The sequence below is a fragment of the Papio anubis genome, chromosome 1 (assembly GCF_008728515.1).
Source record: "Papio anubis isolate 15944 chromosome 1, Panubis1.0, whole genome shotgun sequence".
In the NCBI taxonomy this organism is placed as follows: Eukaryota; Metazoa; Chordata; class Mammalia; order Primates; family Cercopithecidae; genus Papio; species Papio anubis.
The window spans coordinates 205,223,500-205,250,330 of record NC_044976.1 but is presented as its reverse complement, the minus strand read 5'-3'; the positions used below and the strand labels follow the sequence as shown (position 1 = coordinate 205,250,330).

Sequence of the window (26,831 nt, the reverse complement as noted above, 5' to 3'; positions counted from 1 at the left end):
ATTCTGGTTAGAGTGTTTTAAATAACTAACTTTATTTTTCTGCTATTCAGGAGCTAAGGTTGGTTCACAAGAGGCCTTTTATCTGTATGCTTGTGGGCCCAACCATACATCTGTAATGCCGTGTAAGTATGGCAAGCCAGTGAATGACTACTCCAAATATATTAATAAAGAAATTTTGCGATGTGAACAAATCAGAGAACTTTTTATGACCAAGAAAGATGTGGATATTGGTCTCTTAATTGTAAGTTTTAATTTTATAAGTTTTAATTTTATAGTAACAACTGTATTTAGGTGTATTTATTGAAATGTATAGTTATGAATTAGATTTCTAAAGATTTTCATGTGGTTCCTTAACATTTTCTTATCTTAGAATTATGTTTTTTTCTGAAAAAAGTTGAAACACTTTGACTTTCTTTCAAAATTTGTTTCAGGTTTTATATTTATGTCTCCATTTCCTTGAAATTATATTTCCATAAAAAGTTTATCAGTTTAGTTTATTTTATACCTACCAATTATTCAGGAAAAATGTTTATGATACAGTGAAAATAACACTTGTTAGTTTGACATACTCCTAAAAAATGTTGCTCTTTGTATTTTCTTTCCATACTTATAAATAAATAATATCCATTTATAATGTTAGTTTTAGTTACGTGTATTCAGGTCTTAGAAAACCTACTCTTTTTTATTTTTTATTTATTTATTTTTTTAAGAGACAGGATTTCATTCTGTCACCCAGGCTTGGATGCAGTGGTGTGATCATAGCTCACTGCAGCCTTGAACTCCTGGGCTCAAATGATCCTCCCACCTCAGCCTCCCAGGTGGCCGGGTCTACAGTCAGGCACCACCACACCAGGCTAATTTTAAATTTTTGTAGAGATGGAATCTCGCTATGTTGCCCAGACAGATCTCAAACTCCTGGCCTCAAGTGATCCTCCCATCTCAACCCCTCAAATGGTGAGATTACAGGCATGAGCCACCATGCCTGGCCTAAAAAACGTATTGTTTAATATCAGTACAAATAGGAATTTTGCTTTCAAAGTATTGCTAATTCTGCTTACATGAGACTCTATTGATTTTTATATATTATTCCAATATTTTGTTCTACTGGTATACAATTTAGGAGCTAGTGGTGAGGTTTTTCATTATAGCAACTAGAAAACTGAGCCTTCATAGTCTTAGAAAATCTACTAAAATCTGGTAGATCTGGCCATGAAACTGGGTTCCTCTTTCTCTTGCTTCTTGTGAGAAGTACAGATATTTCCTACTTGAAGGAGACTACTGTTTTGGAATGTATTTTGTTGTTGTTGTTGTTGAGTTGTGGGGAGGGTAAATGTGGTTGTCAGTAATTATTGGGTAGTAAGGGACAGGGATGCTAAATGTTCTACAGTACATGAACACTATTATACAACAAAGAATGATCCTATCCTAAATGTCTCACCATTAAGAAAACATCCTTTAGGGAAATGGTTCCTCAAACCTGAATGTGCACCAGAATCATCCAGAGGGCTTGTTAAAATATAGATTGCTGGTCCAGAGCTTCTGATGTAGTAGGTCTGAAGTGTGACCCTGGAATTTACATTTTTAATAAGTTCCTAGGTGATGCTGATGCTGGTTGAGGATCACACTTTGAGAACCTCTGCCTTAGGGAGATTGAGGAGCTCACACAGATGTTTGTTCAAGTAGTAACTTTAACTCAGTAGTTTTCAGTTAATGCATTTGTTTTCATAAAAAAATTTCCCTAATCCTTTTATTTTTCCTGAACAGTATATAGGTCATATAAGTTACAAAACTCAACATAAATTATCATGAATGAAAATTCTGAGGGTTTTATGTGAAAACTATTTTTAGAGAGCAAATTCTTTAAGCCCGATTTAGTAATTTGGGAGTTACAAGTTTGTGAAAGAATGGTCAGGGAGAAGGGGTACCCTCGGCCGGGCGCAGTGGCTCACGCCTGTAATCCCAGCACTTTGGGAGGCCGAGGCAGGCGGATCACCTCGGATCAGGAGTTTGAGACCAGTATGGCCAACATGGTGAAACCCTGTCTCTACTAAAAATACAAAAACTAGCCGGGCATGGTGGCAGGCACCTGTAATCCCAGCTACTCAGGAGGCCGAGGCAGGAGAATCGCTTGAACCTAGGAGGCAGAGATTGCAGTGAGCCGAGAATGCACCATTGCACTCCAGCCTGGGCAACAAGAGTGAAACTCCGTCTCAAAAAAAGAAAGAAAGAAAAAAAAAGAAATGGTACCCTCATGTCAGGGTGTGGTGTCAGATTTCTGATTGAAACTACTGTAGGTTTGAAACTTTGCTTTTCCAGCATAATCATACACAACAGAGAGTATAATTGGTTTAGCTGGTGCACAGATACACTGGATGGCATGTCTGATTGCTGTGGGTCATAAATAAACCTCAGGCCAGGCACGGTGGCTCCTGTTTGTAATCCCAGCACTTTGGGAGGCTGAGGCGGCAGATCCCGAGGTCAGAAGTTCAAGACCAGCCAGTTTGAGACCAGTCTGGCCAACATGGTGAAACCCTGTCTCCACTAAAAATAAAAAATTAGCTGGGTGTGGTGGCATGCACCTGTAATCCCAGCTACTCAGGAGGCTGAAGCAGGAGAATTGCTTGAACCCAGGACTCAGAGGCTGCGGTGAGCTGAGATCATGCAACTGTACTCCAGCCTGGGCAACAGAGCAAGACTCCGTCTTGGAAAGAGAGAGAGAGAGAGAGAGAGAGAGAGAGAGAGAAAGGCTCACATCCAGTTCTGAGAGAAGACACTGAATCTATATGATTTCCTGAGCCTGAGTTTGGCATCCACTACTAGTAAAACCACCTTAAAGTACACTATGGGCCAGACACCAAGGTTCATACCTATAATCTCATACCTATAATCCCAGCACTCTGGGAGGCACAGGCAGGAGGATCACTTTAGGCCAAGGGTTTGAGACTAGCCTGCAACATAACAAGACCATGTCTCTACCAAAAAAAAAAAAAAATTGGTGTGGTGGCAGGTGCCTGTAGTCCTGGCTGCTTGGGAGACTGAGGTGGGAGGAGCCCTTGAGCCTAGGAGTTCAAGGCTACAGTGAGCTATGGTCATGCCACTGCACTCCAGCCTGGGTGCCAGAGCGAGACCCTGTCTCTAAGAAAAACATACATTCTGCATTTAAAATTAACTTTAATTTTTAAAATAGTTTAGAGAGTCTTGACAGGGAGCCACACACTGATGGAAACTATCCTTTGCCTGGGAGAAATATTTGAAGTTCTATTTTATTTTAGTTCGGTGTGCTGACCATTGACAATCCGAAATTTTATTCCAGTAGAAAGAAAGATCTAGTTTAGAGTTGCTTTTAAATAAATAGTCAGCCCATGAGCAAATGCAGAGCAAAAATTTCAGAAAAGTTGACCTGACCCTGAGTTCCCAATATTTTTAAGTGCTTAGAATAGTGCCTGGTATGTAGTAAGTGTGGTTTAAGACTTAGTTGATATTAGTAGTAATAGTATAATTTAATATTTATTCTAAACCAAACAAAGCTGGAATCCTTCTCAACCTTGGTGTGATCTATACAATTGATCACTGCTAAATAAATCACTGATCATTTGCTTTATGGGAAGCAGCCTTGCTTCTAATGTTTATCTTTGTTTAGTGTAGTAGCTGTTGTTTTTTAAACAAAGAAAAGGATCAGTTGAGTGTGTTTTCACTTTGAAATACTTACTTGCTAGTTGATAGCTTGCATTTTAAACTTTGTGTCATTACTGAATGAAAATATTTGTGTTTCAGGAAAGTCTTTCAGTTGTTTATACAACTTACTGTCCTGCTCAGTACACCATCTATGAGCCAGTGATTAGACTTAAAGGTCAAATGAAAACCCAACTCTCTCAAAGACCCTTCAGCTCGAAAGAAGTTCAGAGCATCTTATTAGAACCTCATCATCTAAAGAATCTCCAACCTACTGAATATAAAACCATTCAAGGCATTCTGCACGAAATTGGTGGAACTGGTGTATTTGTTTTTCTCTTTGCTAGGGTAAGAATCACTGGTTATAGTTTTGTCTAAAGAGAAATGACTTATTTATTATTGATAAAGGATTTCTTTTGGACCACACGAAAAAGCTACACTCAACTATATTAAACTTTTAAGATAAAAAATTACATATTAAATATGTTATTAAGCTTTCAGCCATAGATGATTCAGGTTTCTTCTAATTTATGAATATTTTAGAAGTTTTCTATTAACCAAAAATGCAATTAGTACAATTAAATGTTAAATGTACAAGATTTTAATTTGAAAGGAGGATACTTTTAAAAATAAAATTTATGAAGCTTTTATTCCTTAAATGTTTCCAATGCATAGGAAATAACTAAGGGTCAGCAAGTATGTTTTTTTTAAAAAAAACAACAAAACTTTGTTTGGGTTTGGAGTTTTTTCAAAAAGGAGAAATACAAAGTTTGCCTCAGGCCATACGTACCATTTTAGAATAAATCATTTAATTATCTGTCCTGATACAGAGTAGACAGTAATTATAGACTATTTCAGGGATTGCTGAAACCTATATTAGGGAGCACAAATAGTCTCACTTTGGTAAAAATCATTTCTACTTTCTCTGGGTCCACATCCCTGTTTAATTAAAGCAGCTTTGATCTTCCTTCATCCTCGGAATGCCGTCTTCATTTTATCCCGAAGTATAACTTCTGCAACATTATCAGGTTTTCATAGTCTCCCTATCTAGCTTTCTTTAATGGAAGCATCTTTGATTAATTTTGCAATAAGAAGCATATGAGCATTTGTTGTTGTTAGGGTTCTTACAAATATTTTGTTAGCATTTGATCCCCCATTCTCTGTAATCTGTCTTTTCTTCTTCACCTCTTCTTTTTTCATATTTTTTAAATCTACTGTCTAGTTGAATAGATTCTCTCCTAGTGTTTTAAAATCAAAAGCCCTTTGACTCCTCACCAATATTTTGTGATCTTTTGTACCACTGTATAGTTTCAAAATGTATATCCTTGTTTTCTTCTCTTTCATCAAGGTATTGAATATAATTTTGTTAGTTACATAAAGATTGGATCTTAGATAAAATGTTTACATTTTTGTCTTTATATGTTTAGTATCTTGCCAGTAAGATTTTTAAAGTATGTTTCTAAGTCTAAAACTTAGAAACCTTGTTCAGTATCCTTCCTCCTCCCCTACAAAAATAAAATTCAGTGTCCTTAAAATCCTTACATGCATAACCTGCCTTGTGAGCCTGGTCTCTACAATCCAGCCAAAGAGGCAACCTGCAGCTTCCTAGATGTACTCTGAACTTCTAATTTAGGCCTTCACCCTTCCCCTGGCTGTGCCCTGCCCCCAGCCACCCCTTTATTCCTGCTTCCAGGATTTGGCTCTCTTCCTTGGCCATCTTATCTCTGTGTAGCCTTCCCCTAAACCAAGCAGAGAGGGGTCAGAATGGTTTCTGTGCTCTCCTGGCATACCTATTGTCTCATTCTTCTTTGGCCTTTAGCGTGATAATAAGTATGTGTTTCTTATGTATATAGTAGTTGTCAGAAAGTGTTGGTTGAAGTAAATTGAAGTACAAGGCACAACATGTGGTTTTTAGCCTCTTATCTCTTTGACAGAAAAGTAGACCCCATTGGGAACAAGTATCATGTATTTTACTTCTTTTTATCTCCCTTACCACATAATGCAGAGCCTGTTTGTCTGCTGACTAATCTATCAAAAACTTATGACACTTCAGATCACTGGTTATAAAATGCTACTGACCGCTAAGGTTGTTCATGTCGTTGTATACTATAGCATATGTAAGAGACTATAGAACATGGAATGTATGCCTTACTCTCAGTTGTGTTTATTCACAATCCTTAAATAGGTAGAGTATGAGCATTAAAAAAATACTTGGTAGAAACTACTGGATTGATGTTACATAGTGGAAGATTATAAACGTTACATTTTTACTCTCAGCAAATTGGGAGAAAACTATATCCACCCATTTTTTTTTAGGTCATTGAACTCAGTAGCTGTGAAGAAACTCAAGCATTAGCACTGCGAGTTATACTCTCATTAATTAAATACAACCAACAAAGAGTACATGAATTAGAAAATTGTAATGGACTTTCTATGATTCATCAGGTGTTGATCAAACAAAAATGCATTGTTGGGTTTTACATTTTGAAGGTATGTCTTCATAAAATTTATTTTTATAGTTTCATATGCAATGATACTCATCTCATCATCAAAGTCTTCCAATAATAGTTTTGTGTTTCAGTTATTCCTGAAGAAAATGGAGGAAACTTATTAGTGTATAGTTAATAAAACTAAGGTATTCTTCTAGTTTTTTTCATCATTTAAATAATTACATTTTTCTTTTCTTTAAAGCATTTTTTAAAAGTAAGAAAAAATAAACTCATTGAATTTTAGATCTGGGTGGGCCATAGATATCTCCCATGCTGTCCCCTCATTCCATAGATTGATAAGATCTTTGCTTTAACCCCCACCATTATGGCAGAGAACCCAGTTCTCTAGACACCTAGAGGCATACCATTCCATTAGGCACTGCTGCTACAAGTTAGTTTTTAAAGTCACAGATATTCGTGCTCATTTTTATTATCCCGCTATCATCATATATTTAAATACTTTTCTAGATAAAAGCATTTGGTAACATTGTGAAAATATTTCTCTCTGAGATTTCTAGTACTAAGGCAAAAGATGATTACTCTACCCTTGCCCCCACCCCTACCTCTTTAAACTGCAAGATCCATACATTTGTGGCATGAATCCTTACTACTTTTTTGAAAAGGTTTTAAAGCCTAATAGAAGATTAATTCAATTTAAAACATAAAAAATGAGTGCTGTTTGTTTTACTCCATGTTTGAACCCGAGTACTCACTTAAAAATATTTGTAAGTTTGGAATTTTCTATTTATCTGAATTGTTTTACAAAACAAGTTAAAGATATTTTGTGAAGTGAATTATTTATTAGCTTTCCTTTGAATTTAATGATTGCTAAAATTGAAAGCTTAATGTTTCTGTTGAACTTTTTGATTAACCAATTACTAATGCATCTTATATTAATGCTAATTTTCTATAGACCCTTCTCGAAGGATGCTGTGGTGAAGATATTATTTATATGAATGAGAATGGAGAGTTTAAGTTGGATGTAGACTCTAATGCTATAATCCAAGATGTTAAGCTGTTAGAGGAACTGTTGCTTGACTGGAAGATATGGAATAAAGCAGAGGCATGTAATATGTACTTTTTCTATTTTTTATTGTGATAACATACATATAACACAAAATTTACCATCTTAAGCCTTTTTAAGTTTCAGTTTGGTGGCATTAAGTGCATTTACAGTGTTGTCCAGCCATCACCACCATCCATCTCTGTAAATCTTTTTTGTTTTGTAAAACCAAAACTTTGTACCCTTTAAACAGTAATTCCCTGTTCCCCCTCTTCCTCTAGCCCCTGGAAACCACCATTCTGCTTTTTTCTAAGGATCTCATATAAGTAGGATCATATAGTATTTGTCTTTTTGTGATTAGCTTATTTCACTCAGCATAATGTCTTCACGGCTCGTCTGTGTTGTAGCATATGTCCAAATTTCCTTTTTAAGAATGAATAATATTCCATTCTATATATTTACCACATTTTGCTCATCCATTCATCAGTTTAGAGATACTTAGATTGTTTCCACATTTTAGCTACTGTGAATAGAAGCGTGTACTCGTTTTTTTGTTTGTTTTTGTTTTTGTTTGAAATAGAGTGTTACTCTTTCGCCCAGGCTGGAGTGCAGTGGTGTGATCTTGGCTTACTGCAACCTCCACCCCCAGGCTCAGATGATACTCCTACCTTAGCCTCCCAAGTAGCTGGGACCACAGATGTGTGCCACCATGCCTGGCTAAGTTTTTGTGTTTTGGATATAGACAGGGTTTCACACATGTTGCTCAGGCTGGTCTTGAACTCCTGAGCTCAAGTGATCTGCCTGCCTTGGCTTCCCAAAATGCTGGGATTGCACACATGAGCCACCACCCAGCCAGCATATTCTTTTAAATATTTATCTAATCATGATTCTGAAGGAAATAATTAATTACTTCAATGTAATGTTAATTATAAATGGAAATCTGGCACTTATTTTCCATGCAAAGTTTTGAACAGCCATGGGGAACGCTGAGCTGGAGAGTCAAAATCAAACTTGGGCTGGCTAAGAATACTGCAGTCAGGCAGGAGCATATGGGCTTATTTGGATTAGTCGAAGGCTTGCATTTACCATAAACTCTGAAAGGGGAGCCTGCTAAGAGTCAGGGGAGTCAGGTCCAGGAGAGGGAAATGGATACACTTCTAACTAGGGGAGCCACGCTGGCCAGGAGTTAGAGATAAGACCATGGTATATAGGGGAAGGCTTCATCATAAGTATAAAGTAAGCAACATAGATTGATCTTAGATGTAGACACTACATCTCAGCACCTAGAATGGCTGGTCTGGTCTTCACAAGGACCCAGTCAGGGAATGAGTATAGGGTTGTTTCCTTTCTGCCCCAGTTTTAAGCAGTCGTAATGGTATAGGCTCATACAGCCTTCTTAGTTCTAGTGTAAACTGTTTGCTCTAAGTGTGGCAGGGTTCTAGTAGGTATTGGTGATTTTGCAAGAAAAAGAAAACTAGATTGTCTAGAACTAATTAGAATATAACAAGATTATCATCAAATATTATTATGGAGCAATTCAGAATATATATACCTTTAGAATTTTTTAAAAAATGGTTTTTCCCAACTTGCCAACAGTCCCAAAAAATTTACACATTACCAGTAATGAGTTGTGAGGTTGAAAAAAGACTCCTTTTTTTTTTTTGGAAACAGGATCTCACTCTGTCACCCAGGCTAAAGTGCAGTGGCGCCGTCTTGGCTCATTGCAACCTCTGCCTCTCAGGCTCAAGCAGTCCTCCTACCTCAGCCTCCCAAGTAGCTAGGACTACATGTGTGCACCACCATGCCTGGGTAATTTTTATTTATTTATTTATTTTTTTGTAGAGATGAAGTCTCACTATATTGCCCAGGCTGGTCTCAAACTCCTGGGCTCAAGCAATCCTCCTGCCTTGGCCTTCCAAAGTACTGGGATACAGGCGTGAGCCCCCACACCTGGCAAAAGGAAAAAAAAAAAAAAAACCCTTTTCTAATCTATTAGTAATAAAAATAAATTTAGTTCAGATATGCTAGAGGAAAGAGAATTTTCTATTCTTCCTATAGAAAAGTATATTACAAAATTGTTATATGAAGAGGCAATTAAAGAGTATGCAGCCACAAAACAGAGAAAAGTATTTTGAAAGGCATGTCCAACAGCCAACTATTACCATGTTCCTGGATTTTGTGATATTCATGGTACTTTTCAGTTTTTAAACTTTGTGATTTGTTGTGATTCCTTTTCTCACTCTGAATAAATATTTACTTTCAGATCTAAAAAAACAAAAGATAGATGAGATAGATAGATTAAAATATGTGTAATATTGCAGGGAGAAAGCAAATAATTATGGGGATAGCATATGTAAACAAATTGGATCAAAAGCAGTATAAATGTGTAATAAAGAATATGCTCAGTTGCAAGTTGGAAAATCTAACTTGGACAAAGTTGGACCAAGTGCTTCAAAGAGCAGGCAAATGTGGGGTTGTTTGATTTTAAAAGAAACATTTTTAAATTGAATTTGAAAGTGATAAGACACATATTACTTCTATGGATTTGTAATAAGGTTTTCTTATGTAATTAATTATTTTTGAACCAAGTCTGATTTTTCTTTTTTTGTTGTTGCTATTTGTTTACGTTGGCACTATTTTATCTTGGTACTACTTTTCAGATTGAATCATGTTTTCATACTTTGGCTGCCTTGTCTTCTGGTTTTCATGTGGCTTTTTCTTTTAGGACATCTTGGCTCTATCTTAGAAAGAGAGAGACCCTGGGTAGAAGAGTATGATTAAGTCTATCAATATCTTGGTTCATTCTTGCCAGATAATGGCAGGAGAAATAGTAGGCTCTGCAACCCAAACCAGTTAATTTTGCTTTTTGTTAAAAGGTTTATTGAAAGGTCACTTAGGATGATAAGATGAAGGGAAGGTTATCTTTCAATATTAGTTATCAGTATAAGATCTCTTTTTTTCTCTAGTATTATGGACAAGTTAAGATTGATTCAATATGGGAGAAGCATTTTAAGGCACTGTCAAAGGATGCTAACTACTCTTTGAAGTGCATAGTTTGTAATCATGCAGAGAATTCTATTATTTGAACTTGAAAGTAAATTTAAAACGCAGAATTTTCACATTGTCGATGACTTTTTGATTTAGTATGATTTGCTCTAAAATTATTTGGTTAAATGCTGCATATGCAGATTGGTATTGAAATGTATACATTTTTAACAACACTCTTTGAACATAAATTATTTAAAAACAATAACATTGGTAATGGGTGTGCTTCTCTAATTTGAACAATCCCTCTTGATAATTCATCTTTTGAAAATACATTTAATGCCACAGAAAGGGTAATGTAGGAAAGCACCTAATACAATATTGCATTCAACATAGCTATTTAGAAATAGCCTATTGGCAACAAAAAATAATAGGGAATAAATTTTGACATTGGCTTTTTGCAGACATGTAGTCTTTGATACTGAATATATATACAATGTTAAATTGTTGCACGTTGTGTGTCTTCCAAAAAGCATGCTGCATATTTTTCAGTACATATGTGCTTACTGGTGTGTGTTTGTCTCCTCAGCAAGGTGTTTGGGAAACTTTGTTAGCGGCTCTAGAAGTCCTCATCAGAGCAGATCACCACCAGCAGATGTTTAATATTAAGCAGTTATTGAAAGCTCAAGTGGTTCATCACTTTCTACTGACTTGTCAGGTTTTGCAGGTACTTTTTATGTAACTTTACTTTTGGAAATATTTTCCACAGTTGTTTAATAATACTATGAACATCAAATTTTTGTGACACTTTCAATGGGACTTTTTTTTTCCCCATCTTCTCTTCTCTGCAGATTCTCTTCTTTCAATAAATAGTATAGGAGTTTTTCAGCTGCTGCATCTTACAACTTGATCATCACACTGTCATAATTCCTAACTCAATTACAAAAGTACAATTACTAAATTTCTTAGATGTTTCTTTATGTTGGGATAGAACAATAGTTTTGTAGTGCCTTGAACAGCAAGAATAGTTAATGAATTTTAACTTGTTCCATATTCTTTAAATAAAAATTTACAAATATGTATTGATTTAATAAGTATAAACTTGCTAAAGGTCTATTTTATATACTAGAATTAGCATTTTAAACTGTATCCAAAATTTTTATTGAAAAGTGACACTAATTTTATCAGTTACATTGTAATGTCTATGCTGTGGCCCTTTTAGTTAATTTTTTTCTCTGCCTTTATTGATATCATCTAGTCTACCAACCAAGCAGATAAAAGGCATCAATACATATCTGCTTGGTGGGTATATTAGACAATTTTTCCAAGTTTTTTTTTTAATGTCTGAGGCATCTATTAGAACTTTGTCAAGTTAGATAAGTACAGATATTCCATGAGATCAGTAATATTTTATATTTTGAGCGCCCTTGCTTCAGTGGCACTAAGGGCTTTTCATTATAGTTGGGCTAAAATTCAAAATCTGTGATAACATCTATAAGAAGTGTTAATATGAGAAGGCTTATATGATCTAGCTATCATTCTAGCTTCATCTTATGGTACTCAGCCTCCTTGGATTTCTTTCCCTTCCTTAAACAAGTGAGACTTTTTTCTGTCTCAGAGTACATGGTATTCTTTTTGCTTTAACAATTATTGATCCCATTCTTTTCATCTGGCCAGATCCTACTTATCCTCCATGTGGCAACTTAAGACTTACTTCCTGAGAGATACCTTCCCTGCCCTTTCCATATAAATTAGTCTTTTCCCCTTTATACACTATGTACATAGTTTGTTAGTTATTTATGGAATTATGGTTGATTTCCTTCTGTAAGTCTCCTGAAAGCAAGGATATGGTTTTTGTTTTGTTTTGTTTTAAATCACACTGTAATGTCAGTACTTGACACACCTGAGCATCTGATAAGTATTTGTTAAATGAATGAATTCCAAAAACACAAAAACATTTTATTGCCTTTCTTGGCCCCTGTGGTAAATTAGACTGTTGTTGTAGGGAATAGAATATCTTGATTGATCTTTCAGGACCCTTGCTTACTGAGTGTTTTATGTGTCATTTATATATCAGTTCTCCTCAATATTTTTTCCTTTGCGTATCCATTTTGAAATGTATTGGCCAATTTTCATTAAGTTCATATGACAATGTGATATTCAGTCTTTGCATGTCAGAAAAGTGGCACTTACAAACTTGGAGATTTCCATATGTTTTTTCACTTTTGTATTATTTACAAAAATTCTAGAAAAAAATCTAGGTACAAATTTTTTTCCCCTCACATGTGTGGTTTTTTACCCTTGTTTGTTCAAAGAGCCCACTTATCAAATTAACAGCTATTTATTAAGCATAGCTTTATGTCAGGTATTGTGGGAAGTTTATAAAGAAATGAACTTCGTCTTTGCCTTTAAGATACCTCAGAGTGTTTATGCACTTCAGGAAGATTAATAAATTGGTAGTGTATTGGATGTAAGGCAGTTTCATTTGTTTGTGAGTACAGCATAAAGAACCTGAACCCTGGTGATTAGAATGTGAGTGTTTAGGCAGGGAGCAAATATGAGAGAGATTATGAGGATAGAATTCATAGGACTTGATTCTGTTTAAATGGAGCTTCAGGAGGAGTCAAATATAACATAAAAATTTCTAGGCGGGAGACCAGAAAAACAGTAATTTTATTAGAAAAAAAAAGAAGCAAACTTGTAAGTTTTGTAGTTTTTGTATTCTACGTTTGAAATTACAGCAGGACATTCAGCAACAGTGAACTAGTAATAGTGAAGCCATCAGAATAGAGAAACACTCCAAGACAGAGAAATGTAGTGAGAGAATCAGAGGGCTGAGGTTTACACCTCAGGAGATACCTATTTTCAGGATGTGAAACAAGTAAAAGGGGCTACTGAAAGAGATATAGAAAGAGTAATTGAAAAGCTAAGAGGAAACTCAGTAAAGTGAAAACCAGAGATGGGCAGAGGGGGAAGAACATGTAGAGAAGGAGGTGATACCTTAAACCAATGATATAGAAAGTTCAGAGAAAATGTAGGCAGATAAAGGGCCATTGACTCAGAAATTCTTAATGACTTACAAGATTTCAATAGCATGGATAAAGCAAGAGCCAGATTTCAGGGACTTTGGATAGCATGTGTGGCAGATCACTGAAGGCAGTGAGAATAAATGATTATTAAAAAGTCCAGCAGCAAAAGCAAAGACAGAAACAGAATGTTCACAGAAGGTAAAGTTAAGGGATTAAAAAATAGTAAAATAGAATACCAGTGACTATTGACAGAGTCAGTGGAGAGGGCAGGATAGAAGTAACCTGGGCTGGACTTGGGAATGAATCACTGATGCTGCAACCAAGAAAGTTAAGAAGATACATGGAGTATGATTTAGAAGAAATGCAGATGGTCGTAGCAGAAATAGTTCTGAATTGGAAGTCATGAGATCTATGTTCCTGTCTTAGCTTTGCCACTTGACATTTATGAGATCTTGGCAAAGGAGCTTTGTGTTTTCTTCTGTAGACTCAGTGTTCTCTTCTTATATCTGAGATAGTCAAACTTAACTGTTTCAGAATTAACATCTACATTTTAAGTACTCCAATTCAGTAATACACAAGAGTAAGTGAGAAGAGTAGATGTAGAGGTATATATTTGGACATAGGAAGATGAAAGATGAGGAAGTTTACCTCCCATGCCCTTAATCTGAAGACCAGCTGCTACCCACTGGGGAGATGGAATTGGAGGATATAAGCAATTTATTTATATATAGCTTTATTTTTAGTAATTTCTTGGCATTTTGCCAAGTCTCATTATTCCAGACAGTAAATGGTGCAGTAGAAAGAGTTCAGAGGCCTAAGTTTGAGTTATAATTATACTACCTACATATTTTATGTATGGTTTACACTAGTCAAATAACCACTTTGTGCCTCATATTCTAGAAATTAGGGCTAAAACCTCTCCTAGAGCTGTTGTGAAAAAGAGCTTCGTAAACTGGAGCATATTGTGTTAGTGTAATGAGTTTTGTCTATCAAAAGTTTTATGTCCTAATCCCATACTAATATTACTAATAGTAATAAATAGTAATAGTAGTAAAAGAAGAAGAAAAGGTAGTAGCAGTAGTAATAGTAGTGACTGTAGTTTATCACTAACATTTATATGGGGCTTACCTATATGCAAGGCACTATTCTAAGAGTTTATGTTATTTAGTCCTCATAACAACTCTGTACAGTAGCACTAGTATCACTCACATAGACAAAGAAAGTGAAGAATGCAGATGTTAAATAACGTACCTAAGATCACATGGCTAGTGAGTGGAGAAACCAGAATGCAAACCTAGGCAGTCTGGCTTTTGAGTCCATGCTTGTGAGAGTTGTAGTATAAGTTTGCCTCGGTTAATTAAGATAAATGGGCTAGAATTAAGTTGCCATCTGTGTTAATGAATTTTTAATAACAAGATTGCTTGAATTAGGAAATAATTTAATGAGTTGTTATGGTAATGGTAAATACGGTCAGACTAGACTAGTAAACCAACAGAATTCTACCTTAAAAAGAATATTTTGCCTAAATGAAAAATCTTAGTTAAGTTGACAGTTCTTTAAATCTAAAGAGAGTTTGATTTTTATTTTTTCAGGAACACAAAGAGGGGCAACTCACACCCATGCCCCGAGAGGTTTGTAGATCATTTGTGAAAATTATAGCAGAAGTCCTTGGATCTCCTCCAGATTTGGAATTATTGACAATTATCTTCAATTTCCTTTTAGCAGTTCACCCTCCTACTAATACTTACGTTTGTCACAATCCCACGAACTTCTACTTTTCTTTGCACATAGGTAGGTATAGTCATTTTTGTTAGATCATGTCTATTTCTACTTTTGTTTTATTCTTCCCACTTGATTCACATTTGTTTGATATTTGAATGGCCTCTGTGCTACTCTAATTACATATTGGGGTTGGGATAGGGCAGAGAGTTATAGAATGAACTAGACATGGCCTCTGCCCTCAAGGAGTCTAAATGCCAAGTAGAGAAAGGGGACATAGACTCAAATAACTACAGTAAAAAAAATATATATATATATTTGTTAAGTATCGAAGAGACACAAAAGAAGAACTAATGAGATTTCAAAGGACAGAGGGTTTCATCCGACCACTGTGGAGAGAATATTTAATGGGTTACATGGCATCTGATGTGGACACTGAAGATTTTTAGTAGAATTTGATAGGTAGATTGGAGAGTTACTGTTCCAGGTAAAGACAGTGACTTTAAAGGGAGGAAAAATGGAAAGAAAAAATAAGGACTAATGAGTTTTACCTATATATAGGGAATCTGTAAAGAAATAGTGACAAATAATGCCATAAATATAGTTTAAGACCACCATTTGCCGGGCGCGGTGGCTCACGCCTGTAATCCCAGCACTGTGGGAGGCTGAGGCGGGCGTATCACGAGGTCAGGAGATCGAGACCATCCTGGCTAACACGGTGAAACCCCGTCTCTACTAAAAATACAAAAAATTAGCCGGGCGTGGTGGTGCGTGCCTGTAGTCCCAGCTACTCGGAGGCTGAGGCAGGAGAATGGCGTGAACCCAGGAGGCGGAGCTTGCAGTGAGCCGAGATGGTGCCACTGCACTCCAGCCTGGGCAACAAAGTGAGACTCCGTCTCAAAAAAAAAAAAAAAAAAAAAAAGACCACCATTTACTTATTTTTACCCGAAAGTCATATCAAATAGGTCCTTGAATGTAAGGCCAGAGAATTTGAACTTGTATTTTAGTTATTGGTCATTGAAAGGATTTTGTTTGTTTGTTTTCAGCAAAGGCTATGATATAAGTAAATTATTGCAGCAGGATTCAGAAATAAGGAACTAGGGGCAGTGAGCCCAATTATAGTAGTCCATGAGAGACAAGATAACAGAATCTGGGCATAGTAATAGTGGAACTGGAAAGGAGGGATAAATTGAGAAGTAGGAAGTTTAGGATGGAATGACTCTGGGGGTGTTAAGGAAAAAGGAGAATGGCTTTGATTGTATAATATATGTTGTATTTGAGGTTCCCTACAGTTATTTATAATATGATTTTCTAGTAGGCAATTGGGAATGAGGGTTACAGCATGAAGAAGGAAGGGTAGGTTATAAGGAGCGGTCCACATAGAAGTGAGGTGAAGCTCTGAGAACAGATGAGACCACTGAAGAAAAGTAGAGAGAGAGAAGGAAAGAGAAAGCTAAGGAAAGAACTGCTGGTAATATTACTAGTTGGAGGGTAAGACAAGAACGAAGAATCAGTAAAAGAGAAAGATGGAATAATCAGTTTTTTTTAAGAACCAGGGAAATGTAATGTGGTAAGAAAGAATGCAAGAATGTACCTGCAAGAAAGCTGAGTCATAAATTTACATTGTAAAACTAGTTGTACAATAGCCATTTTAAGAGATATAGTAAATGGGGCTGGGCACGGTGGCTCACGCCTGTAATCCCAGCACTTTGGGAAGCCGAGACAGGCAGATCACCTGAGGTCAGGAGTTCAAGACCAGCCTGACCAACATGGCGAAACCCCATCTCTACTAAAAATACAAAAAAATTAGCCTGGCTTGGTGGCACATGCCTGTAATCCCAGCTACTTGGGAGGCTGAGGCAGGAGAATGGCTTGAACCTGGGAGACGAGGGTTGCAGTTAGCCAAGAGCGTGCCATTGCACTCCAGCCTGGGCGACAAGAGCAAACCTCTATCTCAAAAAACAAAAAACAAAAAAAAAAAAAAAGAAGAAGAAGAAAAAAGAAAAAAAACATAGTAAATGAATAAAATGAGCAGTAGTAAAGGTCCAAATGAAATTAGATAGCATGACTTTATGGTAGTCTCAGCACATTATAAAGATTCTGGAAGTGGGTTAGTTACAAAGATGGGTAAAATATGGCCCCCTCTCTTAAGATGCTTACAGCTTAGTTAAGGGAAAGAGCATAAAGAAATGATTATATCATGCCACATGGAAAGCACAGTGATAAGGAAGTCAACATTTTTGTTTTCTGGTAGCATAGAGCATATGAAGACTGAGGGGGATTTCCCAGAGGAGGTGTTGCCTGCCCTGAATCTTAAAGGATGAGTGGGAATCAAAGAGAAAGGCCTTCCAGGCAAAGGAAACAGCTTGACAGGGAACTAGGAGAAAGTGGTGTTGCTGAAATGTAATTTATGAAACAAGGCTGGGGAGGGGCCTAGGGACAAATAGTGGTAATTCTTGTGGACAAGAAGCTTGGATTTTATCCAAGGTGATAAGGAGGCATAGAAAGCCACTGGAAGATTTTAAGCAAGAGTTGACATTCGAGAGAGAGCGAATTCTGGTAGCTGTGAGGATTTGAGAGTGACGAGATGTTCATCAAGGATATCATTTAGAAATCTGATAGTAATCCAGTTGAGAGATGATAAAGCCTGAATTATAGCACTATAGTAGGGAAAAGAAGAGTTCAAGAAACAAAAAATAAAGTCGCGCACAGGCATGGTGGTTCATGCCTGTAATCCCAGCACTTTGAGAGGCCACGGTGGGCGGATCACTTGAGGCCAGGAGTTCAACTCCAGCCTGGCCAACATAGCGAAACCTCGTCTCTCCTTAAAAAAAAAAAAAGAAAAAGAAAAAGTTAGCTGGGCGTGGTGGCATATGCCTGTAATCCTAGCCACTCGAGAGGCTGAGGCATGAGAATTGCTTGAACCAGGGAGGTGGAGGTTGCAGTGAGCAAAGATCACGCCACCACACTCCAGCCTGGGCAACAGAGCAAGGCTGTCTCAAAAAAAGAGAAAAAGTCAGCAGAACTTGGTGACTGATTTGCCATGGATAAAGGAAAGGTAGTAGTCAAGGGTGGCTCCAGGTTCCCACATGGGAACTTCCCAAAGAACAAAACAGAAGGAGTAAATTTAGGGCAAAAAGATGATTCAGATTTAGATTTGTTGCATTTGTGATTCATTTAAGAAACCAAGCAGTCGAATTTATAAGTATGAAGCTCAGAAATGATTAGTTTTTACAATTAGACACTGATGGGGATTTATAAAAATAAAAGACACAGTCCTTTCCTCAAGGAATGAACAGATGAACAGTCTCCCTTGAGAGGTGATAATAACATATAAAAAGTGAACAGTTAAATGTTAAATCATAGAAATAACTGTAAGTACAGTTGGAATTAAGAAAATAGAAGTTAATGTGGCCAGAAATAATAAACAACAGCAAAATCTGTACTAAAAAATTGTGAAGAGTACGTATTCACATATCAAATGTGCCTTAGTATAAAGTATGCCATATATTGTTCTCTTTAAACATCTTTTTGTCAAAATTTGAATTTAATGATCTGCTTTTAAAGTTGTATTTTTTTTTTATCCTTTTTAAAAATTTTGCTCTCTCAAAAAAATTTGGATTCTAGATGGCAAGATCTTTCAGGAGAAAGTACAGTCAATCATGTACCTGAGGCATTCCAGCAGTGGAGGAAGGTCCCTTATGAGCCCTGGATTTATGGTAATAAGCCCATCTGGTTTTACTGCTTCACCATATGAAGGTAAAAATAGCAATAATGGAAGTATAGCCTTCTCACTTTAGTTCTGAATATTCTTAGAGAATTAAATTGTACATATTTTAGAAGTGTATATAGTACAACCTCATTCAGTCTAACAAGAGACACCCAGCACAGGTCCTCAAGAGAATTGAGAAAATGGATAAGGCTCATGCTATCTTGTTCTGGCATTCTCTGACCTCTCTTATCATAGTCATTTGTCTTTCATCAAGCTTCTGATTTATTTTACCATTTTCTTCAGAAGCTTTTAAAAAACTTTTATTCTCTTCTCTCTACCTAAAACCATGATTCTAGACAACTTCACTTGCCAGATAAATGGCCACCCAATACTCCAGCTTCACATTTTTTGACTCAGGGTACCCTTTCTCTACTTTGTCTTACCACTCTGCATGCATCTGTCTTGGACTTTATCATCATCAAGAGTGCTTTCAAGCACCTGTGAAACTCCAGTATCCCACTCTATTCTATCTATGTGATCTATTTTTCAATCACATGCATCACTCTGAAACATTTTCAAATACTGTACGTGGCTCCATTTTTTTTTCAGGTCGTTTGAACAGAATCTTTCTGTATCATTAGCCCTCCAGCCAACCAGAGAAATGGAATCCTTTGGGGGAGTTCTGACATGCTGAAAAAAGGCAAAGGGGATGCAGTCATCCTCTGTAACTGACAACCTCCCGTCTTTGTTTTTTGTTTTTTGTTTTTTTAAATCACACTCCAAAGTTCCCCTTATCTCGCTTTCCCTGTCCAGCCTAGGTCACATTAGCCAATAACCTCAGCAGTTATTCAGTTGGAAACTATCTCAGTTTCCTTGTCCCCTTGGCCTGTTGGTATTCTTGAACTGAAAAATGCTAACCTGGCCTCAGTCTAACCGCTGTCGTACTGCTGAAAGTTGTAGTAGAGCTTTAAATGCTGCCCTGTAATTTTTAGGTATGTTCAGAATCAATACCGTCTTCTATTTCCATAGTAAGTATATTCAAGTCTTTAAGCCTGCGGTACTTTTCTGTCTTCCTAATTTACTCTTAACAGAGTCTCATCGCTACTTTATAGAAAAAAAGAATAGGTGCAGGTTTTCTAGTTGCAAACTGACCATACATCTTTTCCTTACCTGACTACCATCCTTTTCCATACTGGGACATTGCTCTTATTGTCAGTCCTAGTCTTGTCTTTAGCTTCAATCCTAATTATCAAATAGTGCGGGTGAGATAGTAATAGAGGTAGATAGAACTAGGTATGTAGGTATTAGTCTCTAGTTTTGTTTTCCTCCCAAAGTGTTTCAGTTATTCTCTAGCACTTTTTATGCCCTTTTATAATAATATTTTAAGGCTATGTTTTTATTAGTTTTTTTTCTTTTTAAAAAAAAAACTTTTTTTTTAAATAAATGAGATAGGGTTTTGTCTTTTTGCCCAGGCTGGTCTCGAACTCTTGGGCTCAAGCGATCCACCCACCTCGGCCTCACAAAGTGCTGGGATTACAGGCTCGAGCCACTGCACCTGGCCTTTTCAAATTAGTTTTATTTGGAATTTTACAGGACATATTTGTTTTTTAAATCATCTGTGTCATTTTGAAACATTTTCAAATACAATCATACCTCCATTTTTTCCAGATCTTTTGAACAGAATCTTTTGGCAACTTTAGCTCTCTAGCCAAAATCCAGAAATAACTAGAAAAAAATTCTGAGCCATGGAGCTATTTTATTGCCACAAAGTCTATGCTCTAAAGCAGTTCACTTAATGCCTGTTTACTCTGTATTCATGGTCTCAAATTTTAACCTGCAAAAGAATCACCTGGAGAGCTTGTTGACACTGATTCCTGGGCCCCTCCCTCACAAATTCTGTATCAGTAGATCTAGGGTGGAGCCTGAGAATGTGAATTTCCAACAATCCCACAGGTGGTGTTGATGCCCATGCTACTGGTTCACAGACCACACCTTGAATGGCATGCACTTATATCCCATGCATTACAATGAGAATAATTTTTCTGGTGTCTTCCTACATAGAATATTAGAAGCAGTGAATTAGAGAGCTGTGACAAGAAAAGAAACTATTACTTCTCACTAATAGCAGCAAGAAGTGACTGCAAAAATGGAGGAGAGAGAGAACTGTCTAGGGCTGTTTAGGCAAGTAACAACAAGTACTACCATTTTTTGAGCACCTATTATGTGTTGACCTCTATGCTAGGTGCATCACAAATATAATCTCAATCTTTAAAGCAACCCTGCAAAGTAGATATTCTGAACCCTCATTTTACATTTGTAGAAACTGTAGTACAATTAAGTGATTTACCTTGGACCACCTCGCTATCATTTGAATCCAATTATATCTAGTTGCAAAGCCCACACTCTTTCCACTACATCCTGGTAACTGCTAGCCTGATGTAAATTGAGTTTCACTTAATTCACTTAATTTCAGCACAGTAGAACCATTAATCCTAATGACTGAATCATTCAGTCAATACTATATTTTATTAAGACAGAAAAAGACATATGTTTTGGGAATATATTAATAAAAAGTGGTTAAAATAAAAATAGCTTTGGCATTTAAGAATTTTAAGCATTAAGCCAGGTATAGGGGTGCATGCCTGTAGTCCCAGCTGCTTAGAGGCTGAGGTGGGAGGCTATCTGGAGCCCAGGAGTTAGAGGCTGCAGTAAGCTGTGATAGTGCCACTGCACTTCAGTCAGGGTAAGTTTCTTTTTTTCTTCAAAAAAGAAAAAGTAAAGAAATTTTAAGCATTAGTTACTTGTAAAATTAACCTATATGGATTTTAACAGTGCTAGATAAATGGGCTTTTGCTCTGGTTGCAATTTATAATGCAAACGAGAGGTGGTCCCACTTAATAGGTTTTTAAGTAGTATTTTTGTATCTACTCTTACCAGGAGAGAATTCCTCTAATATTATTCCACAACAGATGGCCGCCCATATGCTGCGTTCTAGAAGCCTACCAGCATTCCCTACTTCTTCACTACTAATGCAATCACAAAAACTGACTGGAAGTTTGGGTTGTAGTATTGACAGGTTACAAAATATTGCAGATACTTATGTTGCCATCCAATCAGAGAAACAAAATTCTTTGGGGAGTTCCGACACACTGAAAAAAGGCAAAGAGGATGCATTCATCAGTAGCTGTGAGTCTGCAAAAACTGTTTGTGAAATGGAAGCTGTTCTCTCAGCCCAAGTCTCTGTCAGTGATGTCCCAAAAGGAGTGCTGGGATTTCCAGTGGTCAAAGCAGATCATAAAGAGTTGGGAGCAGAACCTAGGCCAGAAGATGACAGTCCTGGGGATGAGTCCTGCCCACGCCGACCTGATCACCTGAAGGGGTTGGCCTCCTTCCAGCGAAGCCACAGCACTGTTGCAAGCCTTGGGCTAGCCTTTCCTTCACAGAATGGATCTGCAGCTGTTGGCCGTTGGCCAAGTCTTGTTGATAGAAACACTGATGACTGGGAAAACTTTGCCTATTCTCTTGGTTATGAGCCAAATTACATCCGAACTGCACGTGCTCACAGGTACTTATGTGTTTTTGTGCACTCCTTCCACCTTTATTTTACTATTCTTTAAAGACTCTCTACCCATCTGGAAATGTCTTCATTATGCCACTTCTTATAATATAACAAACAGAAAAGTTTATTTCTTTATATATGTAATAATAACAAACAGAAAGATATATTTTTCCTTATTTTAATGCTAGATAATATTGAATTCCATATTTAACCAAAATCTAAACCATAAGTAGCATTTAAAATATGTATATATCGTGGTTTAATTCCTTACAGTTATTAAGGAAAAATTCTTCAGGACAGAGAAACGATAGGATTTCTCTAAAGCTTTGACTCATGAGAATGATTCTCTCCACTTGGTGTTCATGTGAAGGTGGGAGTGGTTTCTAGATTGGGCCTGTCCTGGGTAACATCTCACTTTATTTGAGACAAGTGACTGCTCCAGAAGGGAAGAGGAACGGGTGTCATAGGGTGGTCACTCCATTCCACTCAGGTAATTATAATGCAGGTCTTGGTGCCGAACATTGGCAGTTCTCTGGATGAAGTCAGAAGAGAGCTAAAATGGCCTCAGAAGAAATGCCGGTGTTTCCCAGGACAGGCTCACATCAGACTGCACAGGGTCCTCCACGTCATGACAGACATTGCCTAGACGTTGTATTTCTTCAGCCATTTTTCTTCTGCTACTCCAGTTTGTTCTCTCTCCAAACACTTAAGGTTCCTCTCTCACCTGGACACAGATGACCTTGCTTTGGTGATGAGATATCCCACTTATCTTTTCCTCTACTTCTGCTATCGCAGACCCATGACTTTACGTGGAGCTCAGATGCAGCAGTGCTAGAGAGCATTCGTTTATGAAAAACTCTCGTTTCACCAGGAGCTTCCAGAAGTTTCACCTGGGCTAAACCCAGCAGCATTTATTAGGATATTTAGATCGAGGTTTTATTTTCACACTTGATTCTTGAGAGGATATTCTGTAATGCTAAATTCTTCCCCTGTACCAATATTTGCCTCTCTGCTCTGTGACTGAACTGGGTTTTTCTGACATGCCTATACTCCTAATAAAACTGTTTCTTCCTTGGTGGAAAAAACATTTCCAATAGCATCTCAAGTAGCAATGTCCAGTGAAACTTTCTCCAGTGATGGACATGTTGTATTCATGCTGTCTAATACAGTCGGTGCTAGCCAGACATGCCTATTGAGCACTTGAAATGTGGCTGATGCAACTGAGGGACTGAATTTTTAGTTTAACTTTAAATAAATAGCATAAGTAACAGTGACTACTGTATTAGACATCAGAGATGTAGAATCGAATAGTGTTAGTAGACTATATGGCCAAAAAAATCAATGATAAAAAGTGATGGTACATTTGTTAATGACAGTTAAATTAGGAAACATTTCTTAAACATTATGAACATTTGTTTTACCTGTCAAAGAATGCTACTACTTGTCACAGTTCCTGAGGTAATCATCATGTACTTTCTCATCATGTTAGTAAGACTTTTTTGGTCTCTATTTTAGTGTAACTGAAGACTGTTTGGTACCTATATGCTGTGGATTATATGAACTCCTAAGTGGGGTTCTTCTTATCCTGCCTGATGTTATGCTTGAAGATGTGATGGACAAGCTTATTCAAGCAGATACACTTTTGGTCCTCATTAACCACCCGTCACCAGCTATACAACAAGGTGTTATTAAAGTAAGGGCAAATACTGGATATGTTACTTTAATTCAGAAAAATAAAGATGTATGTAATTTAAAATTTTGAGTATATACATTAAAGTAGACCTGAATCTTTCTTTTATATTTTAGAATAATGAACTAATATAGTTTGTTACTTATTACATTGTTTTTTAATTTTTTTATTTTGATAGCTTTAGGGATATAGGGGTTTTTGGTTACATGGTCATATTTTTGCATCATCCAGTTTTAAGTCCCTCTCCATATATTGGTTCATATCAGTACGTTTTTTAAGTCTACCAATAAATCCCCATATCTGAACACTTAGTAAATCTGTTTTGTTAAAAATTACAAGGAACACATGGTTCATTGGAAATCTCTTCTTCAGTGTACTATCAAATTTTAGACATTTACTTCAGGTCTCAGCTTAGATGACACCTTTTCAAAAGACCTTCCCTGTTTATCTTATCAAAATCACTTCCCTCTGATCTTACTGTTTATTCTATCATAGATAGCATCCTATTTATGTCTTGTAATTATCTTTTTAATCTGTGTGCTTGTTTTTTAAATTTCTCACAAATATAAGCTTCATGAGGGTGGGCATCTTGTGTAATAGGTACTAAGTATATTATTGAATGAGTAAATGCTTGATATGAATAGTTTCCATTAGAAAACAACCCAATATTAAAATAATCTTGTAAAGATTCTCATTTTCTTTAGTTTGTTTGGGTGTAGGTATTGTTTAATCACTTGCAATACAACCTAGTATTGAGCTCCCATTTCATGTGTAAGTCCCTGAGCTAGTTGCAATATAGTATATAGAGGGAAATAATATAAGCTCCTACATTCAAGAATTTCACGGTCTAGAAGGGAGAGTCTCATACTTAACTAAGTAAAATGTAAGGAATTCTGTGATGAGTGCTGCAGTGGCAGTATTAATAAATACATAGTATTTACAAAGTGTTATGCTGTAAACTTAGAAAGTTTTTTTAGTAGGGGAATAAATAGATGTGTGTCTGAGGGAAAGGAGTCTATTGCTACTGTGAGAGAATCATTAAAGGTGAGAAAGAGGTGGAAGGATTAATTTGGTATCACATCTTAAATGTGTTGCATTTAAGATGTTAGAGAAGGGTGGAAATTCAGGCCTGTGCTCAGGATAAATAATCTGTCAAGAAGCCTGGAAGTGGAGCTCTAGGATAGACATAGATATAGATATAGATATAGATATAGATATAGATATAGATGTAGATATAGATACAGATATACATAGATTTGTAGACAGAGCATAGTTTACGGATTTTCCCCCCTCAGCATTAGGAACAAATATTCTACTTATACTCAACTAAGGTTGCCAGTCTACTAGGTGTCCATGTTCAACTAAAAATGCCAGTTTCCCCATGAGAGAATCATTAAGATCTCCAAGATAGAGTCATCATTAGCATTCTGCAGTAGCCAGAGACAAATTCATTTTTGCTTTGCTGTGGTGATGGCATTTTTTTAAGCTTTCTATGTTCTTCTGTACATATGAACTTAATAATTTACAAATGCAGTTGTGTTACACTGATTTGTATACCTTAATTTTAATGCATTGTCTAAATTGACTTAAAGTTTTTCTTTAGCTATTAGATGCATATTTTGCTAGAGCATCTAAGGGACAAAAGGATAAATTTCTGAAGAATCGTGGATTTTCCTTGCTAGCCAACCAGTTGTATCTTCATCGAGGAACTCAAGAATTGTTAGAATGCTTCATTGAAATGTTCTTTGGTCGACATATTGGCCTTGATGAAGAGTAAGTATGTTCTTCCCTCCACTATAATTGGGAATCTTGTCTTTTTTTTTTTTTTTTCTCGGCCTGTTGCCCAGGGTGGAGTGCAGTGGTGCAATCTCAGCTCACTGCAACCTCCGCCTCACGAGTTCAAGCGATTCTCCTGCCTCAGCCTCCCAAGTAGCTGGGATTACAGGCACGCACCACCACGCCCAGCTAATTGTTTGTATCTTTAGTAGAGGCAGGTTTTCACCATGTTGACCAGGCTGTTCTCAAATTCCTGACCTCATGATCTGCCTGCCTCAGCCTCCCAAAGTGCTGGGATTACAGGTGTGAGATTACAGGCGTGAGCCGTTATGCCCAGCTTTTTTTTTTTTTTTTTTTGGAGACAGTGTCTCACTCTGTCCCCCAGGCTGGAGTGTGGAGAGACACAGTCATGCCTCAGCTCATTGCAGCCTTGAACCCCTAGATTCAAAGGGATCCTCCTACCTCAGCCTCTCGAGTAGCTAGGATTACAGGCATGCACCACCACACTTGGCTAATTTTTTTTACTTTTAGTGGAGATAGGTCTTGCTGTGTTTCCCATGCTGGTCTCTAACTCCTGACCTCAAGCCATCCTCCTGCCTTGGCCTCCCAGAGTGCTGGGATTATAGGTGTGGGCCAACGCACCCAGCAAGATCTTTTGTCTTAAATGTAAAATTTAGTGAACTCACTCTTAACAAAATCTTTTAGTCACCTTTAGAAAAAAAATCTGCTAAAAGTAATTTTCCAGGTAAATCAATGTATTATTTGCCATATGATATTCTTTCTAATATAACTTCATCCTTCATAGTTCATTCACTAGTTAGAAACTAGAAACAAATAAAAGCTGCATCAGATGAAAGTGATAGCTAAGATTTGGCATATAGTATTAACATGAGGAGATTAACTGAAAAGACAGGTGAGGCTGGACACGGTGGCTCTTGCCTGTAATCCCAGCACTTTGGGAGGCAGAGGCGGGTGGATCACCTGAGGTCAGGAGTTCAAGACCAGCCTAAAATACACTAAAAATACAAAATTTATTTTGTCTGCACTAAAAATACACTAAAAATACAAAATTAGCCAGGCACGGTGGCACATTCATGTAATCCCATCTACTTGGGAGGCTGAGGCAGGAGAATCGCTTGAACCCGGGAGGCGGAGGTTACAATGAGCCAAGATTGCACAATTGCACTTCAGCCTGGG

At 37.0% G+C, this 26,831-nt stretch overlaps 1 protein-coding gene across 13 annotated transcripts in view; it reads left to right on the top strand.

Moving 5' to 3' along the window:
• LYST (lysosomal trafficking regulator) overlaps positions 1-26,831 on the top strand; it is a 217,585-nt gene that overhangs the window by 103,545 nt on the left and 87,209 nt on the right. For all 13 annotated transcript variants that reach the window (XM_017953559.2, XM_017953541.2, XM_017953553.3 and 10 more), the window contains 10 exons: positions 51-241; positions 3,775-4,020; positions 5,989-6,162; positions 7,075-7,224; positions 10,739-10,876; positions 14,771-14,969; positions 18,525-18,656; positions 21,547-22,174; positions 23,684-23,861; positions 25,462-25,631. In XM_017953559.2, coding sequence (XP_017809048.2) covers positions 51-241; positions 3,775-4,020; positions 5,989-6,162; positions 7,075-7,224; positions 10,739-10,876; positions 14,771-14,969; positions 18,525-18,656; positions 21,547-22,174; positions 23,684-23,861; positions 25,462-25,631 — 2,206 coding nt within the window. The remainder of the gene's footprint in view (positions 1-50; positions 242-3,774; positions 4,021-5,988; positions 6,163-7,074; positions 7,225-10,738; positions 10,877-14,770; positions 14,970-18,524; positions 18,657-21,546; positions 22,175-23,683; positions 23,862-25,461; positions 25,632-26,831) is intronic.